The following is a 20,420-nucleotide window of genomic DNA, read 5'->3' on the forward strand; positions in this document are numbered from 1 at the left end:
CGGGTGTGTTCTAGTATTTATAAGAATCAGACATTATATGAATTAAAACATTCGTATTTGGCACAACTTTTTGGAATTTTGGATCCTCAATGCTCTTCAACTTTGTACTTGTTTGGGTTTATAAATATTTTTGATTTGAGCGTCACTGATGAGTCTTATGTAGACGAAACGCGCGTCTGGCGTACTAAATTATAATCCTGGTACCTTTGATAACTATTTACACCACTGGGTCGATGCCACTGCTGGTGGACGTTTCGTCCCCGAGGGTATCACCAGCCCAGTAGTCAACACTTCGGTGTTGACATGAATATCAATAATGTGGTCATTTTATAAATTTCCTGTATACAAAACTTTGAACTTTTTGAAAAACTAAGGATTTTCTTATCCCAGGCATAGATTACCTTAGCCGTATTTGGCACAACTTTTTGGAATTTTGGATCCTCAATGCTCTTCAACTTTGTACTTGTTTGGGTTTATAAATATTTTTGATTTGAGCGTCACTGATGAGTCTTATGTAGACGAAACGCGCGTCTGGCGTACTAAATTATAATCCTGGTACCTTTGATAACTATAATCATATTCAGTAAAATATGTGTAAAATTGCAATATATGTTTGTAGGAAGTTTCCATGGGGGAGATAATAACTTTTCTTTCAAAAAGTCTTTATTCAAAAGAATAATATTTTAGGTTATATCCCCTGAAAATTTATCAATAGCATATTGTTATTTCACACATAGTTTACTGAATATATGATGTTTTATTTAAAATGATATCTGATTCTTATAAATATAGAATACTTTTAGAAAGAAAAACTATATGAAAGCTTAGTTTGGACAATTTAATAGCAATTCAAAATAAACAGTTCCCCTTCAGCATGGAAATGAATATAATATAACTATAAAAACTGATAAACTAATTTTGTCACAAAATCATTAAAGGATTGCAAGTATGTTTTATTTTATCACCTTGCACTTTCATGACTTGGCTGTGGTTTTCTACAGCAGTTGGTTCAAATTTATGAACATTTGAACAATTTGATTTTAAAAAACAAATTGCAATTTGGTCAAAATTTTGAATGAGTTGCAATTGGTGGAGAGCAACACTAACAGTCAACTCAATGTAACAAAAACTGTGTTTGTAGTTCATAGTACATACAGTCTATATTTTACCCTTTCTAGATCAAGAACAACAACACTGTACACTTCTTGCGTCCGAATTGCACCTCTGGACCAACCCGCACCAGAAGCACTTAGTTCAAAAAGCTTGTTTGTTCGATGCATAAATACTGTTCAAGCTACAGCCATACGACCAAATTGAACAAAAAAAGATTGATTAAATTCAAATAAAAGAGAAAACTGAAAACTTATAATTTATAAAGGAGACCATAAGGAATAGAGAAAATTGGCTTTATTATTAGAGAAAACTGAAATAAATCATTATTGAACTTGCAGACATTTTGAAAAGAGACATAGAAAAGCAAGCAATACTACTGTACAGAAACAACAATCCACAATCTTCAAACCTCTTTCAAAATTACGAGATATATCAGGCACAATGAGTACATGAAATTACACTTTATGAGTTAGGTTCGTTCGAATCGCTAAAATGGATTATTCTTCATCTTGAATTTGAAACCTGAGATTTAATCTCAGGTTTGTCTATAAACTGTTGTTGATATTCATTTGTTGTGATTTATAATTTAGTGTGTGTATTCGTCTCTTTACTGTTGCATGATCTTAATGTTAAACTATAAAACATTAAAACAATGGTTTTTCTCTTGCATTTTTATATAACCATAGAATAATTTGAAAACCGGTCTTTTTTCAAAAATGAGAATTTTTTATAAATTGTTTAATATTTCACAGTGATATCTTACCATAGCTTTGTTTAAACTTCTTTATTTTCTTTTTATCCCTAATAACTTTATTAACTATGTATATGCATCGCATCTCAAATTTATTCGTTCATAATGTGTTGATCTACGTTTTTTGATTGAGTTAAGCCTTCCAATTGATATTATAACGTGTGTTTTTCTATATTGTGATATTATACTATTGTCTCAGTAAAAGGGAGAAGGTTTGGTACCATTAAAACGTTTAATCCCGCTGCAAATGTTTATATATGTTTTTATATAGATTACCGTTGGTTTTCCCGTTTGAATGGTTTTACACTTGTAATTTTGGGGCCCTTTATAGCTTGTTGTTCGGTGTGGTCCAAGACTCCGTGTTGAAGGCCTATAATTGCTTACTTTCATAAATTGTTATTTGGATGGAGAGTTGTTTCATTGGCACTCATACCACATCTTCCTATACCTATATAGTTTGAATACAAATCAAAATCATGTGTCACTGTTTTGAGTACCATGTCGTCTATTTATTGATCCAAATATGTTATATTGGGGTTGATAGAAATGCTATTACTTCCTTTAAACAAGACAAAATATACCAGCTATAACATTTCACTGTCCAATAAATCATTTAATCAACCAATTGTCGATAACAGTATATGCTATCTCAGCTAGCATATCTTTCAATAGCTTCTTCTCTTTTTATATTGTGATTCAGTTATATGTTTTACTCTTAATATCATCACGTAGATATCTTGATGTTGAAAACTAAATGTGCAAACAGAAGCCAAACTTGTTTCTTTCATACATTCTTGTTCTAAGAGAAAAAATGTAGGTTCTGATATTTTCTGATGTTTTTACTGTTTGACTCTGATTCATCACCCTCAGGCATTGATGACCAAACTCATGTATCATTTCGGAGTTTTGATCTTTCGTCGATTCTTTTGTTTCGTCCTAAGATCAAACTATAATAATTAGTTGGAAAAGTATTAGCTCATTAAATGGATACAAATAGAAATACATATACCAAAATCAAAGTGGGCGTGAACTGGTACTTATACATCTTTTATACAAAAATACCTTTAGTACAGATCTAAGAGTACCCGCAATTACTGACAGCTAGTTGAAAACAAGAAAACTGATGAAAATCATATTTCAGTCAGGAATACAATAGTTGCTTTACCTTTCGTAAGATCTGTTACAGCTTTCGAATTTGCCATTTTATTAAGTACTTTCGGTTTGAATTTCAGTTAAAATTGTCAGTAAAGTTCCCCTAACTTCTTCGTCTGCAGTGGCGTATCCAGGGGAGGGGGTTTTGGAGGTTGAAACCCACCTTTTTTGGGTGATCAATGTATGTGACTGGCGACATATGGTTGAAATCTCCTCTTTATTTTTGGTTGGGAACCCCCTTTTAAAAATGTCTGGATACGCCCAATGTCTTTTTTAGATGTTAACGGCAGTGTTTCTCTCTTTTGACACTTTGGTATTCAACTCTTACATTGCACAACATATGAAATCCAGACAAAATGGGAAATTTTACATTTTTACATACGCAATATATGGAATGGTATACATCTAAAAATCTATATGATATATTATTTTTATTTATCATGTCTGAACTAGTGTGTTAAAATATTCATCTGTCTGTATATGTTAAAAGATAACAACGACACAGCATTTCATCTATAAAATCGTTACCAGTACATTCGAGAAAAGTTTTAATAAATTAAATGCAAAATACCAAATTAAGTTTGCGTCCCCAAACTATCAACGATTTTTCATCACAACATATTTCACTATATGACCAAACCATTACGATATAACTAAATACAATTACGGACATGTTTTTATTTTATTTTGAATAGGCACATAAAAATATGATTTTGAACCAACAATCATTTACTCTATCTCGAAAAAAGATAACTGATATTGTCTTTTAATTTCCTGTCCTGTACCAATCTAATATCATGACATTTTTTTTGTCAAATAGTCCGTTGATATTTTTGTTGACGTTTGTTTTTGTTGCAGTTCAGTGTTTTTGTAGTACCGTTGATTTGCTCTGATAGTTGATGTGTTTCCCTCGGTTTAAGATTGCAACCAGGATTTGTTTTGTTCTTAATCGGATTATGACTTTTGAAAAGCCGTATACTACTGTTGTCTTTATTAATCGCAATATTAAGATACAATCTTCCTACTTTGCTCCATGTTAAACAATATTTATTTTATAACAAAGAACATGGAAGTAAAGTTGCATTATTAATTTCATATACTTATAATGAAGATAATTAATAAATTTATGTTTCGTATGCAAACAATAAAACAATAACGTGTTCCTTAATCTTTTATTTTTATAGTTTATAAAGGTTGGATATTGAAAGGCTACCTGTCCAAAATATGACGAAGATGCAGTGACTTCAAACCTGAAAACAGAGTTTTTGAATTACTAGTATAGTATAAGAGAATAACGAACACAAAAAAGAACAAATAAACTTCAATTCAGCGATGACAAACTCATGTATCATAACAAACGAGATGAGTTTAAGATCGAACTTGTAACGTGTAGTTTCAATCATTTTCCTATTGTTTTAAGCTCTGGCAGATAGCTATCCAATAAAAAAATCTTTTCAAATATCTTATTTTTATTTGTAAATTTTTAGTATTATCGTGTTGAAACGTTGTTTTATTTCCATATATGATTTTGTTATGAACAAGAATTTTTTACGGTGGAGGGGATATGTCTTTGATAATGATGGGCTAAATCCCTGTAGAATGAATGAATTATGTCAATTTTTATCTGTCTCCGAACTACCTTTCTTCAAAAAATGAAACCAACACGTTGAATTATTTAATCCGTTCGATGCTCTTTTCTGGATTTATCTTCATCAAGAACGCTCAAAACCGAATATTTAAAAGGCAAGAATGTAAAGGTACCGTTACAATTAAAGTAATGATAATAAAAAAAATTGTTTTGTTATTTTGCACAAAGTTATGCTTCAATAGTTATCAAAGGTACCAGGATTATAATTGTAATACGCCAGACGCGCGTTTCGTCTACATAAGACTCATCAGTGACGCTCAGATCAAAATAGTTATTAGGCCAAACAAGTACAAAGTTGAAGATCATTGAGGACCCAAAATTCCAAACAGTTGTGTCAAATACGGCTAAGGTAATCTATTCCTATGTCATTGCTATATCATTGCAACATGTATAAGTATATTTAACTAATACGTTTATCAATGACAGTCTCTATTCCTATACTATAATGACATTAGTTTGTTAGTATACATACCTGCTACTGCACTTTGGAATCCAGCATTATAGTCACACGCCACTTCGTTATTTATGTAATTATTTCTATCATCTGTGTATTGGTCATTTTGTCCAGGACCACCAACCAAGGCACCAAATAATGTGTGAGGATTCGGGGCATCTGCTTGCTTGTTTAGGTCAGAACATGGCCCGGGAATCATTGGACATGAGCTTCAGATATATATACAATGGATTCTTTTAAGATATGTTAATGTTCTTACACATATGGCAAATTAGTATAGAAATGTCAAAACTTCATCAAATTGTATTCTTTATTTTTCAGGAGTGAATGTGTCTTTTCATATTTACATCGACTAATAAAACACATGTTAAAGGAACACTCGTATGCTATACTTAAACGATTTATTTTAGACGTTTTAGAGGAAATGGACGGGTTATAAGAGACTATGTGTTTCTTTTATTTCACAAAAAAGCAATTAAATCTGAAATACAAAACTGACTATTTCTTTTTCTTAAACGGGAAACATGTTAATTTAAAGCTAGGTTGGTCTCTCCAAAAAATTTGTTTTAAAATCAAGAACGAACACAGAGTAAAAACAACAACATCAAAGTAAAATATACATGTATGTGCCTACCTTCCTCTATGATGAGGCCTTGATGGAGGGTTAACACCAAAGCCTACTACAAAACTTCTTCCTGTGTCTCCGAGAGCGTATCCGATCTGACTTTTAGCCCACTTCCGGTATTCCGTAGGATGCATGCCAACTTCAGCAGCAAGTAACGCCATAAATGCCATATTTGCTGTAAACACCATAAGGTTTACATTAAAATATGTATACATTAATATGATCATTTGCAGAATTTTGTTATAATATTTAGTCTATACTATAGTGCCTAACAAGATTTTGTGAGGTAGACGAAATTGACTTTAAAACGATCGTATTGACTTTTGATGTCCAAAAATAGGCAGATCGGACATATTTTGACTTCATATACCTACTACTTAAGTTTGGGAGTTATTGTAATTAACATATTCCAATGAGACTGAATAATGCTTTTTTTTTTGTTATGATAAATAATAACTTAAGTCTTTACCTGCCGTAGCTGTGCGTAAAATGTATTTCGGCATTTCTCTTAAGAAAATGACTTGTTTAATAGAACAAAACGTCTTATTTGTAAACTTTCTCTTTTATCTCCACAATAGGCTTTTAAAAAATAATCTATCAACTGTGTAGTCGGAAAATTTTGTGAAAATAGAAGAAGTGGCAATTCTTACCTTTCATACCTTAACTTTCATTGATAAAACATAATATTGACTCGTCCAGTGTCCAGTTTGAAGGTCATTTTAGTTACCGTACACATGCATGCACGTTCTTATTATCAATAGTCATGTATGAAAAGCATAAACAAGTTTGAAGGTAAACTAATTACAAGTTAATCCAATCAAATTGCGTACGAATTAATAACAATGACCAGTCCACATCATAAAAAATATTAGGGGTAAACTGGGTAGGGAGAAAATGTCAGATATTTTAAGTTCATTATTTTGCAATAACGAATAAAAATTTGTAAACCAAAAGATTTGCTATAATTCCATAAACATGTCGTTCTGTATTGGTATAGTTTTTGGATCTTTTATTTGCGTATTTAAGGCTGTAGAAAGTTTGGGCTTCAAAAGTCAACATAATTATTGACTTTATACAGAAAATTCGCCTTTTTAAAACATTGAATGTTTCAAAAAAAATACGCGACAACAAAGTAAAATCATTTTTTAAAACACTGCAAAAATAATCATACAGATTGATGCTGTGGTATTGTCATAAATTGCGTTGGAGTGAACAGTGGTACAGCAAACGTCGAATTCCCTCACACAATGTTATCACACACTATAAATATAGCACCTTTAATGGTTTACTTTTATAAATTGTGACTTAGATGGAGAGTTGTCTCGTTGGCCCTTATACCAAATCTTTCTATATCTAGTATATTATCTGTAGTCTTATCTAGTAGATCATTTAAAATTCTCTATACATTGTGTGTTGTAAGATAAGTCAGAAAACTAATGTGCATGTTATCAAACTAAAACAAATATCTATCAACTATTGCACTCTTTGGCCAAAAAAAATGAAAAATACAAAATAATGTGAGAGATGATCTTAGTGCATTAAAAGATAACAAAGGGGTCCTTATTTCTTTACATATAGAAGCAGAGCACATAATAAACCTACAAGCATATCTAAGTGATCCCCACTGTAGCCTGAAAGCCAGTCCTTTTGGTGTGTAAGGTAAAGCATCACCGCCGGTACCACCCGGCATCCAGTTCTTGAAAGTCTGCTCTAGGTCCTGTTTGTAGATGTCTTTCTTTGTTATGTTATACAGTAAAATCTGGAATGATGTCAACAAACAATTAGAAGCCTACATGCATCAACTTATCTTGATAAAAATCTACAAAAAGACTTAAGGATGTACTGCTGTGAGGAGCCAAAAATTTAAAGAATTTAACTTTTTTTCTTAACCTGATTTTATATGACTGTAAAAAGATAATTGGAAAAGAAAAAATCACATGGAGGTTCACTTCTTTTTTGCTATGGCCCTTTGAAAGTACACAATTTTGATGATTTTCCCATTTTTCATCCATTTTATCAATTTTTGTGCTATTATCGTGAAAAAAAAATCACAGTTCCACAATTAAACTTTTTTTCATACTTTTAGTAAAGATGAAGTGGACCAATCTGAATAAATTTAACTTAAGATAGTTTGATTATAACATTTTTTAAAATTCATTGATATTTTCCACTTGTATCACATATTTTTAAAAATAATTCCAAAACGAAATTTCAACGAGACTGAAACGTCAAAATTATATATCTTTAAGGAACAAATTCGTAAAACAACACCACACGAACGGTTACTAGTATAGAACTCTACAATCTAGAACTGCTGGTTATTGCAAATACGGGAACGTGTCAGTGTTACTTTCCAAAATTAGGTAGATAAAAAATCATAGAAATATTAACGTACAAATTTATACTCTGAAGATTCAACAACTCATACTCATGCTCAAAATATCAATCTTTTTTAAGTACTATCCTAGCACATCAGAAGATTCAAAGCCTAGCAAAGTAATTTGATAAATTATTAAGATTTAAATGAAAACGGGAAACGTTTCATAAAGACAACAACCCGATCAAAGAGCAGAAAAAACAATCGAATGCCACCAATGGGTCTTCAATACATCGAGTAAACCCCGCATTTGGAGGAGGGCTTTAGCTGGCCCCTAAAAAATGATTTATACAGGTTCACAGAAAAAAAGACGCCACAATAATCTACGAAACATATAAATGAAACCTCAAATATTAAAAAAAAAACAAAAAAAAAACACACACACACAAGACAGGCCAGCAGTTCCTGTATGCATCTGATTAAGTTATGTTGGACAAATAAGATACTCTCCACATCATACCATATTTCCTGTATTTTTATCATCCCACGATTGTCCCCAAGCCGCTCCTGTCTGGTAATTTTTCTCTGCATCGTCCAGGTATTGTGAGTCATTGGTTGCCATGTACAACCAGGCTCCGCCCCATGATAGTTCATCTTCATACATAACAGATCTAAAATATAAGTTTATCTTCATACATAACAGATCTAAAATATCAGTTTATCGTCATACATAACAGATCTGAAATATCAGTTTATCTTCATACATAACAGATCTAAAATATAAGTTCACCTACATACATAACAGATCTAAAATATTAGTTTATCTTTATACATAACAGATCTAAAATATCAGTTCATCTACATACATAACAAATCTGAAATATCAGTTTATCTTCATACATAACAAATCTGAAATATCAGTTTATCTTCATACATAACAGATCTAAAATACAAGTTCACCTACATACATAACAGATCTAAAATATAAGTTCATCTTCATACATAACAAATCTGAAATATCAGTTTATCTTTATACATAACAGATCTAAAATACAAGTTCACCTACATACATAACGGATCTAAAATATTAGTTTATCTTTATACATAACAGATCTAAAATACAAGTTCACCCACATACATAACAGATCTAAAATATCAGTTTATCTTTATACATAACAGATCTGAAATATCAGTTTATCTTTATACATAACAGATCTAAAATACAAGTTCATCTACATACATAACAAATCTGAAATATTAGTTTATCTTTATACATAACAGATCTAAAATACAAGTTCACCCACATACATAACAGATCTAAAATATAAGTTCATCTTCATACATAACAGATCTAAACTATATGAAGGCCGTACATTGACCTATATAGTTTACTTTTATAAATTGTTATTTGGATGAAGAGTTGTCTCATTGGCACTCACACCACATCTTCCTATATCTATAAACTTATAATATTCCAATGCAAATGTTTATTTTTCTTATCGTCTGTAAACTATTATTGTGAAGTCTATTGAATTACAGTGAGATGCTTATAGGTGTTACTGTAAAATTTTACCTATAGCTCAACCTGTTTTTAAAATTGTCAACACAATAGGGACATTTAAATTGACCAGTTGGTATTGTTAGATTTAAAATATACCTTGATTCTACCTGTACAGATTTTTATTCACCTAACCCAAAGTTTCAGCATGCTTTTTTCCTGAAGATTTTCTTACCTAGGATTATTCTATTAAAAATTGATAGGGAAGAAAATAGTTTTGGTTTTCATTGTTTTAAATCCCTGATATATATGATTTATCTATTTTTTACCTAAAATTCTAAATCAGTAAAAGATTAAAATAAATATGTATTAATTTGTTTGAAAATTTAAACTGTTTTTACACCAAAATGCTTCTTTAAAATTCTAACCCTTATACATAGTATTGTCCAGCTGCCAGTGAAACAAGAAATAGCTGCTCAGGTGTTTACAGTTTAAATTTTCAGAGGGATATGTTGTTCTTTTCTTCACATGACCCTTCAAGATTCTCATTTTGGATTATTATTTGCAATATTTTAAATCTTTTGGTGTCATTGTGTGTACAAAATTGGATTTATTTTATTTGAATTCACTACTCAGACTTTTTATAGCAATTTTGCTTCTTAAAATGTGATGTGTTTCTTTCAAGATTTTATTGTCATGAAGGACATCAAGGAGGAAATAATTCATTCAAACCGTTTTGTGGGGCTTACATATGATGTTGTACATATAAAATTCAAAATAATTTTGGAGTATACCTTGATGTGTTTTTTATTTGAAATCTATTATAATATTAGTGGGAGTTTTGTGCATAAAATGCGGTGTTCACTAAAGGAAATTCAATTTTTCATACGATGGGATTTAGTTTTAAAATTTCAAAACTGGAATTCAAGTAGGAGATATAGTGTGTGTTCATCCAACATGTTTCTGTGGCTTTAAATGTGATTTTTGAAATATTCATTATTAATTTTGGGATCTATTACAAATTTATGATGATTCCCTATTTAAATGGGATCTTGGAAATGAAATAAAATGTTGAAGTAATGCAGTGGATATAGTCTAATCTAGTGATAAAGTGAAAAATGAAAGTAAAATATTCTAAAATATTCCTAACATACGGAAATGTTTTAAGTGAATGTGAAATTGTTAATAGTCATTTTAAAATTCTGAATCAAATATTGTTTGATTTGGAAATTTATTATAGGAAATGAAATAAAATGTTTACTGTGGATATATTAAAATCAGGTGATATACAGTAAAAATATAAATAAAATTTTACAAAATATAAGTGAGGATAACTATTTGGAATATAGTAATGGAAATGATTCTGAATTATGTATTATAAGATTCTGCACCTGTTAAATTAGGATGTATATCATTGGAAGTTAATCAGAATTCATACTATGGATTTAGAAAAAAATCTAGTGAAGTAGTGAAAAATGAATAAAATTGGGAATTATTTAAAATCTTTGGAATTCTGGATGAGATGTCAAATAATAGTGTAAAAAAATGCATGAAATTGTTTATTCAAATATGATTTTGAGGTTTCATTAAAGTGAGTGAAATATTACGACTGGATTATTCGGGGTATTAAACACTGCTAGTAGTGGCTATGCAAACATTTAAATGAAATGTAGTGCATTTTAGGTCATGCAATTTTTAATTAACTGCAAGAAAATAAAATATATGATAAAGTCATTCTTGTTTGGCTTGATCACTCATAAGATTTTGAATGACAGTAAAATAAAAATCTCTCAATAGAATAATCCTAGGTAAAATAAAGTTCAGGAAAAAAGCATGCTGAAACTTTTGGTTAGGTGAATAAATTTTTTTACAGGTAGCATCAAGGTAGATTTAAATCTAACAATACCAACTGGTCAATTTAAATGTCCCTATTGTGTTGACAATTTTAAAAACAGGTTGAGCTATAGGTAAAATTTTACAGTAACACCTATAAGCATCTCACTGTAAGGTAGTTTGTTGTATTTTTGCTAATCTATTATGAAAAGACGAAGGAAAATACGAGTAAATGTTGATTTTGTTTTAACATTTTTAAATATATTTGTGCCCCTCTTCTTTCAGACTTATTATTATGAGGCTGACTTCATACAGGAACTTCTTAGGAGGAAAGATGAGAAGTTAGCAATATCCTTTAATTCTACTTTCCGCTATATAAGTATTCTTTAGAGGCTTTGTGAACTAACTTATATTGATTAGAATCTACATAAGGACTTAAGGAACAGATTCGTAAACCGAGTTTTATACTAGTAATCATTTGTACGGTACAAATGGTTATACGGTACAAATGGTTATACGGTACAAATGGTTATACGGTACAAATGGTTATTTGTATAAAACTTTACAAGCTGCTAGAACTGATGATTACTGCAAAACATGATAAAATTAACTGTTACCTTCAAAATGAATCAGATTAAAAATCATAGAATTATAAACGTCCAAATTTATACTCTGTAGATTCAACAATGCATACTCCTGCTCAAAAGATTTCTTTAGTTATATTTAAAAAACGAATATTCATTTACACCTTTTGAACTATATTCACGTATATATGAAGTACTTTCACTAAATAGTTCAAAAGTTGGTGACTATGTGGAACGAATCTGTCCCATCGAACAAGAGATAAAGGATACTACAGATACAGTTATGTCGGCCTCAAATATATGTTGACTTACATCTAGAAATTGACAATGAGGGTCGGTCGAAAACAAAACTTTACGACAAAAGAGATGATTTCAGCTTTCCAATTTTGAACTTTCCTTTTTTAAGTAGCAACATTCCAGCAGCACCTGCATACGGGGTATATATCTCCCAATTGATACGATATTTACGTGCTTGCATTTCCTTTCATGATTTTCTTGATAGATGATTGCTGCTCACAAGGAAGCTATTAAACCAAGAGTTCCAAATGGTGAAGTTGAAATCATCCCTTCGTAAATTTTACGGACGCCATCACAAGTTGGTTGACCGTTTTGGAATAACCGTTTCACAAATGATATCGGATATGTTCCTTACGTCGTAACTATGATCCCCTCCCCTTCATTAATGTGACCTACCGAATTAGACTATTTACCGGATTTTTTATCACATAAGCAACACGACGGGTGCCACATGTAGAGCAGGATCTGTTTACCCTTCCGGAGCAATTGAGATCACCCCTAGTTTTTCGTGAGTTCGTGTTGCTAATTCTTAAGTTTTCTATGTTGTGTCATGTGTACTGTTGTTTGTCTGTTTGTCTTTTTCATTTTTAGCCATGGCGTTGTCAGTATATTCTCGATGTATGAGTTTGACTCTCCCTCTGGTATCTTTTGTCCCTCTTTTTTAAAAGTACCGCTTTACAAAGTTCATGCGTCAGGAGCGCTTTTCTAGATACCGTTCATTAATTATGAACGTTAGATCGGCATAGGGTCTGCATTAATACACAATCTAACAATAGTTTAAGTTATACACTGGCGTTATCAAAAATTATATCCAATAAATAAATAAACAAACTTTTCATTAAAGCAAAGAATAAATCACTACAGTAAAAACGACAACAAAGGTAGACGTTTCTGTACAGCAAACGTACCTGTAATAAGCGGCTGCCTCGGGAACACTGGTACTGTAGACACCTTTATAGGTCCTTGCAAAATCGTATAACTGTTTGGCATGAGTCAATAGCTTAGATGAAAATGCTGGGTCTACAATAACATACATGCAAAAAGTAAAATCACAAAAATACTGAACTTCGAAGAAAATTCAAAACGGAAAGTCCCTAATCAAATGACAAAATCAAATGACAGAACACATCAAACGAATGGACAACAATTGTCATATTCCGGACTTAGTACAGGTATTTTCAAATGTAGAAAATGGTGGATTGAGCCTGGTTTTATAGCCCTTATCTCTCACATGTAGGACAGTCGTGTAGAATTTCATTATATTGACAACAATCCGTGAACATTATGTCACAAATAGGGGTCATCTCAATGTGTCTTATAAACAAGGATCTACCATATTACATGAAATATTATCGAAATAATTATCTAAGTTTTATATTTTTTAAAGCATGATCGAAGGATAGTTGACTGAAAATGTAAAAATTCGAAAAAAAAAATTGGTTTTTAGATATAGTTCTACAATGGAGTACGTGTTATGAAAACTATCATCTGCTGCACATACAATTGAGTCATTGTACGGCATGAAAAATAAACAATATCTGTACCGTAAAGTCATTTTTAATAAGAGCCCAATATGACAAACGAGGTCGGCATAAATTACAACGATAAACTCAACGTTCTGCCAACACCACAGACTACAGTGGTCGATTTCATATTCTGGTTTTTATTATATTTCCCATACATTTCAAACAATTTTGATAATAAAGTACTGTAAGTGTCTTTAAGTAAAACAAAGAATATGCAAAGCTATGCAAACAACTATTTGTAATTAATAAGAAACATGGCTAAACATATATCTTATCTGATCTTATCTACCCTTTTCTATAAACACCATTGATCCCATAGCCATTGTAGCAATATACTCAGAACATATATCTTATCTGATCTTATCTGACTTTTTCTTTAAACACCATATATTCCACAACCATTGCATCGGCATAGTCAGAACATATATCTTATGTGATCTTATCCACCCTTATCTTTAAACACCATATTTCAGAAAGCCATTGCAGCGGCATACTCAATATATCGTATCTGATCTTATATACCCTTTTCTTTAAACGTCATAGATCCCAAAACCATTGAAGCGGCATGCTCAATATATCTTATCTGATCTTAACTATCCTTTTCTTTAAACACCATAGATCCCAAAGCCATTGCAGCAATATACTCAGAACATATATCTTATCTGATCTTATCTACCCTTTTCTTTAAACACTATTGATCCCACGGCCATTGCAGCAGTATACGTAGAACATATATCTTATCTGATCTTATTTACCTTTTAATTAAACACCATAGATCGATCCCATAGCCATTGCAGCAATATACTCAGAACATATATCTTATCTGATCTTATCTACCCTTTTCCTTAAACACTATTGATCCCACGGTCATTGCAGCGGTATACGTAGAACATATATCTTATCTGATCTTATCTAACCTTTTCTTTGAACCCCATAGATTCCACAGCCATTGCAACGGCACACTCAATTTATCTTATCTAATATTATCTACCCTTTTCTTTTAACACCATATATCCCACAGCCATAGCAGCGGCATACTTAGAACATATATCTTATCTGATCCTACCTACCCTTTTCTTTAAACACCATAGATCCAACAGCCATTGCAGCGGCATACTCAGCTGCAACGTCACTTCCAGGATTAGTGGCAGTTATTTTGAATGCGGGTCTATCCATTTTCATGTCTTCCGGTCTCCCCCAAAATGCATGATCTTTTCCACCATCACCAACCTATGTATTTAATTAATTACTGAACTCATGAGTTGATAAACAAACAAATAACACGGACAGAATATTTCAATTGAGAAAAAAAATATTTGAAAAATAAAAAGAAACTAGATGTGTCAAAGCGACACGAATGGCCCGTCCCAAAGAGTTGAAAAATCTGCAATTGGAATAACACATTCGGACACAAACATGATGGGAGTCTCACATATCAAAAATCAGCTCAAAATCTGGAGGCGTATAGAATAAAAGTCCGTATAACTGTGATTTTCAACAATTTATCCAAGTCCAAAGCCCATAATTTCGGCAAAAATTATTGGAGCGGAACAAAACTTAAACTTGATCTGTAACTCAACATGGTTAACTCACATATCAAAAATCAGCTCAATATCTGAAGGTATTTAGAAAAAAAAGTCCGTATAACTGTGATTTTCGACTTCGTTGCGGGGCCATAAAAAGTAGATATCTATTATTTATCGCTATTTTGCGCATTTTTCTTTTGATATTTTTTTTGTGTTAATTTTTCATATCATGGCACTCGCTTGAGATGGGAAATTCTCGCTAGAAACTAAGGAAGCACGTGGCGTTGCTAATGAAATTGACATGACATTGACAACGTCGTCACCGTACCGGCTCAAGCGAGAAACTCAATCTTGTTAAGATGATCAAACGAAAATCTATAAATGGTACAAAATATCGGAATTGAAATACAATTTTACCTGGACATACAGCTCGTTTTTCCCTGTGTGACATTTGAGCATCCATTCTAATGGCCACCTAATACAGTCGTACATCTCCCCTAACTCCTCACTAGCGAAATAAGCGTCCTTGAACTCCAGAAGTCCCCATGCAAGTATTGTTACAGTAGCAGACATTGGGAACCCAAATTTTACATTGTCTCCAGCTGAAAAACAATGGGGAATAAAACACATGTGTATCAGGGGTCCATGAAAAGTAAAACAAACACCTGGAATTTACGCAATAGAAATTCTGAATAACTTCTACATGTTAATTTATAACAGAAATGATCAAAATCCCTATAAAATGCGTGGTTTTAGATCTTTCAGTGTGCCATTGTCCTCTTGTGTATAGTTCTGACAAGCTTTGGCCATTATTCATAGCTGAGAAAATGCATAAAAGGTATTTTGAAATTAAAAAAAAAAATAGAATATGAAAAGCATAGTCAAGTATACATATTTAAAACAAAACAGTATGTAACAACTGATTTTTACAATTTGTAATTATATTGTTCTGTTGCGTCTTTATACATGTTTAACCAAGCAATGTTCCTTGTGTGCCTTTTCAAACTCCGGTGCCGACAAAACAGTGGCTCCCATCTGCTTGTGGCTGCCATAATTGTTTTTCGTTCTCAGTTTATATGATAAATCGCCCGTTGGTTTTCTTATTTGAAAAAGATAAGGTTTGAATTTCACTTTCCAGCTAACGAACATACTTAGCCTCTGGCCTTTGTTAGTCTTGTACTATTTTAATTTTAGTTTCTTGTGTACAATTTGGAAATTAGTATGGCGTTCATTATCACTGAACTAGTATATATTTGTTTAGGGGCCAGCTGAAGGACGACTCCGGGTGCGGGAATTTTTCGCTACATTGGTGACCTTCTGTTGTTGTTTTTTTCTATGGTCGGTTTGTTGTCTCTTTGGAACATTCCCCATTTCCATTCTCAATTTTATTTGTGTTATATTTGGAGGTAACAAATATCTATATAATAAGTACTCTTCAGAGGTGAAAATTGTGGGTTTATTGTTTAAACGGAAAGAGACAATAATCAGAAATTATAACCCTAAGATGAACATAGCCAATACAAAAGAGACAAAAGACATACAATATTGAAAGTCTTGAAACAGTATCGTGAATTCATATTCAACAAAATTTTATATATGCACGTAAAAAAACAAATGGCCTTCTAAAATCAATTAAGAATCGTAATTAGCAAACAAAAAGAACATACCATCGTACCAACCACCAGTTAAATCTTCACCATTTTGTCCTTTATCAAGCACAGCGGAGTCATTTCGCCATGGTATAGGGTTATCTGCAGGAAGTTTCCCAGATCTTTGTGCCGCGTAAAACAATATGGACTTTTCGAGGACTTCATCATAATTATACTTTGTACCATCACCTTGAGAGAAAAACAGATGGTTCATATCGGAATAGCATGTGTGTTAAAATGATAACGACTCTGGAATGTTTTGAAATGATACAATTTCAACCATTGTAATATATCGTTTTTCAAAGAATCTTTTTGGGGAATTAAAAGAAACCAAATAATCAGATTCACGAAAATATGTGGACGTATTTATTTATTTCAAATGACGTGATGAAAAATGCATTACCATATTTCAGCGATTCAACGACAATTTTCAATAAATGGACTATTGTTCTCACTAAAATGAATAATTACTGTATGAACCATTTTTTTAAAGAAAAAAAACGCGTTTAATCGGTGGTAATTTAGGATAACACTTTACATAATTGTTCCGTCCGAAAGGCTTTTATTAATTAACTTTCATCGTGAACGATCAATAACATAACGTTAAAAGCCAAAAGGATGTTTGCCTGTTAAAAAAATCTATGGTACCAAAAGGGGCGTGAAAAGAATAGACAATTAAATGTAACTGCATGGTTTGAAATGTAAATGCACTTTCAAATGAATATGGCAGATAAGATCAGTCTTAAAGCACCAAATTTCATACTAGATGACAATAATTCATTTCTTAATATGTATATTGAAGTCAATGTCACGCGGTGGTGGGTTTATGAATTTAAAAGTACCGTACATACTATTTGGTAATGGCGGAACGGTGAATGTATCCACTCCTAGATTTTTCAGGACTGCTGTTCCGGTTGGTTTTGTTCCACTGTATTCCAGCTGGACGGTTATATCCAGCGTGTCCCCTATCTTTTTCACACCAGTATGTCTTCGATTAACCAGTATATGAACCGTGTTATCAGTCGAATGTTCAATCTCGTCACCCATCCATTGCTGCAATAGTATGATTCTAAATGAAATTTCAAAATGAACATAAATGACATACCGGTAGTAGAGATTGTTTTTTCTGTGTTTGCAAATATTAAAAATCTTGGCGTTTGAAGATTAATGTTATTCACATGTCATTAATTAGCTTACTGGTTTTCCTGTACCAAGTCTGGAAAATGGCAATTGTTATCTTATAGCTCGTTTCTGTGTTTGTTGCATTGTCGTTTTTTTTATTTGTTGCACTTTTAAAGTGTTTCTGTTGGTTCGTTGTATTCCTCTCGTAGTTGATGTGTTTCACTCAGTTTTAGTTTGTAACCCGGATTTGTTCTCTCTCAATCGATTTATATAGTTATCAAATGTACCAGGATTATAATTTAATACACCAGACGCGCGATTCGTCTACATATGACTCATCAGTGACGCTCAGATCAAAAAAGTTAAAAAGCCAAACAAATACAAAGTTGAATAGCATTAAGGACCCAAAATTCCAAAAAGTTGTGTCAAATACGGCTAAGGTAATCTACTCCTGCGATAAGAAAATCCTTAGCTTTTCGAAAAATTCAAAGTTTTGTAATAGGAAATTTATGAAAATGACCATATAACTGATATTCATGTCAACACCGAAGTGCTGACTACTGGACTGGTGATACCCTCGGGGACGAAACGTCCACTAGCAGTGGCATCGACCCAGTGGTGTAAATAGTTATCATGACTTTCAAACAGCGGTATTGCCTTTATTTTGTCCTATTTTAATACACTTGGTTGTTGTTATGTTTTAAATAATTAGCGAGAAACAAATAAACACAATTTAGAGGTATCATTTTGGAATTGAGAAAAGTGAAGTAATTTGAGCATTTACAGTTAGCTTTGCAATTGGACTGGAGAACGTTATGAAGCATTCCCATCCATTAAGTTCCTCTGTAATTTGGAACCGGAAATGAGCTTGCATCCTACCACCCCAGTCATTTACACTAGTCATGGTTGTTGTCATGTCTGCATGTGTCAAAACCGGAAGTACCAGCAATAGTACCAACATGGCTGTCATATTCCTACAGACAGAAATAGAAACATTGGAAGATTGGAAGATACAAATAGAAAACAATAGTGTCCTTCTGTTGACAAATTTTCAATATGTTAATTGCCGAAACCTATGTTTATTTTTTCTATATTTTATTGCTAAAAAAGGACAGCTCATCAAATATCACTTGTATTATTACAGATAGGCAGGCAATCATTAGACTTAAACAAACTATTTGGTAGCTCGCGACATAGGTTTTGGTGAAGACGTTACTAACTGAAATTTAAATTAATCCTACGCCAAATGGTTCGGTTTGCATGTGTGCATGTACTAATAGTGCAATCCATAACTCCATTTATACTTGGATTGAGACCAGCTTGATATATTGCATACGAAATGTTGACCACTAGACGTCTTTGATTATTTGAGTCATCAGTTTGCTGTCTTGATCTCCTTTTATCCACATGATAACAAACATCGTAAGTACTTTTGGTAAATTGAATAATTGGTTAGTTAACACAATAGGATATTTAATTCCCGATGGTTTTATTCTCTATTTTTTAATATTACTGAGTTTTTATTTTATACAAATTCGATCAAAGAGTTGAAGACAAGCTTGAGTAAAATGGAACGACATAGTTGAAAGACCGATATTGATTCTACGAATAGACTTGTTCTTAAAAAAAACCTGTCAGAACTAAAATGGCATAATATGGGATAATATGGATGTCCTTATGACGATAACGTGGTGTGGTATGATTCCAAAAGAGACAACTACTAACCAAAGTTCAAATGAAGTGTTCGGCAACCGTACAACCTTCAACAATGAGAAAACTTACACTGTATAGTAAGCTATAAAAGATTGACTTACCTGAAGACACACAACTTACAAATGCCTTATCTTTAGACCTTCTTGTAGACAAATTCAGTGACTATATTTATATAATAAGAATATGTAACAGCTTAGTTACTGAACTTTCAATGATAATTTGATATGTCGAACACGTTGACTAAGAATAGGCGTACCAAAACAAACTTAATCACCCATTCTGTCATACTGTGGTAATAATACTAACAATATAAAAAAAGGAGATGTTAGAAAAGTACACCATTGATTTGCCACTATGCATCATCTACAGTGTTATATAAATAAAGGCAACAGTAGTATACCGCTGTTCAAAACTCATAAGTCCATGGACAAACGGGGTAACAAACTAAAACTGAGGGAAACTCATTAAATATAAGAGGAGAACAAGGACACAACATTAAAATGTATATATAAAGTCGACGGGGAAAGGCATTACATAGACAACCGAGAGCTATACTTTTATGTATCGTAGGTGGTCGAATGGTCTAGGGCGCTGGACATGATGTTGACGGTA

General features: G+C 32.2%; 1 protein-coding gene across 1 annotated transcript; it reads right to left on the reverse strand.

The window, feature by feature from the left end:
- Window positions 1–4,171: 4,171 nt before the first annotated feature.
- Window positions 4,172–19,993, reverse strand: LOC143057631 (endoglucanase G-like). The gene is made up of 12 exons (XM_076230975.1): window positions 19,910–19,993; window positions 18,880–19,069; window positions 17,825–18,026; window positions 16,992–17,162; window positions 15,742–15,926; window positions 14,869–15,028; window positions 13,181–13,292; window positions 8,581–8,731; window positions 7,346–7,502; window positions 5,753–5,918; window positions 5,137–5,327; window positions 4,172–4,266 (listed from the first exon to the last, which is right to left on the reverse strand). Exons 2-12 carry the CDS (start codon window positions 19,063–19,065, stop codon window positions 4,226–4,228), a joined length of 1,722 nt encoding a protein of 573 aa, XP_076087090.1. The 5' UTR covers window positions 19,066–19,069; window positions 19,910–19,993; the 3' UTR covers window positions 4,172–4,225.
- Between the last annotated feature and the right edge of the window lie 427 nt (window positions 19,994–20,420).

The sequence above is a fragment of the Mytilus galloprovincialis genome, chromosome 13, assembly GCF_965363235.1.
Source record: "Mytilus galloprovincialis chromosome 13, xbMytGall1.hap1.1, whole genome shotgun sequence".
Taxonomy (NCBI): domain Eukaryota; kingdom Metazoa; phylum Mollusca; class Bivalvia; order Mytilida; family Mytilidae; genus Mytilus; species Mytilus galloprovincialis.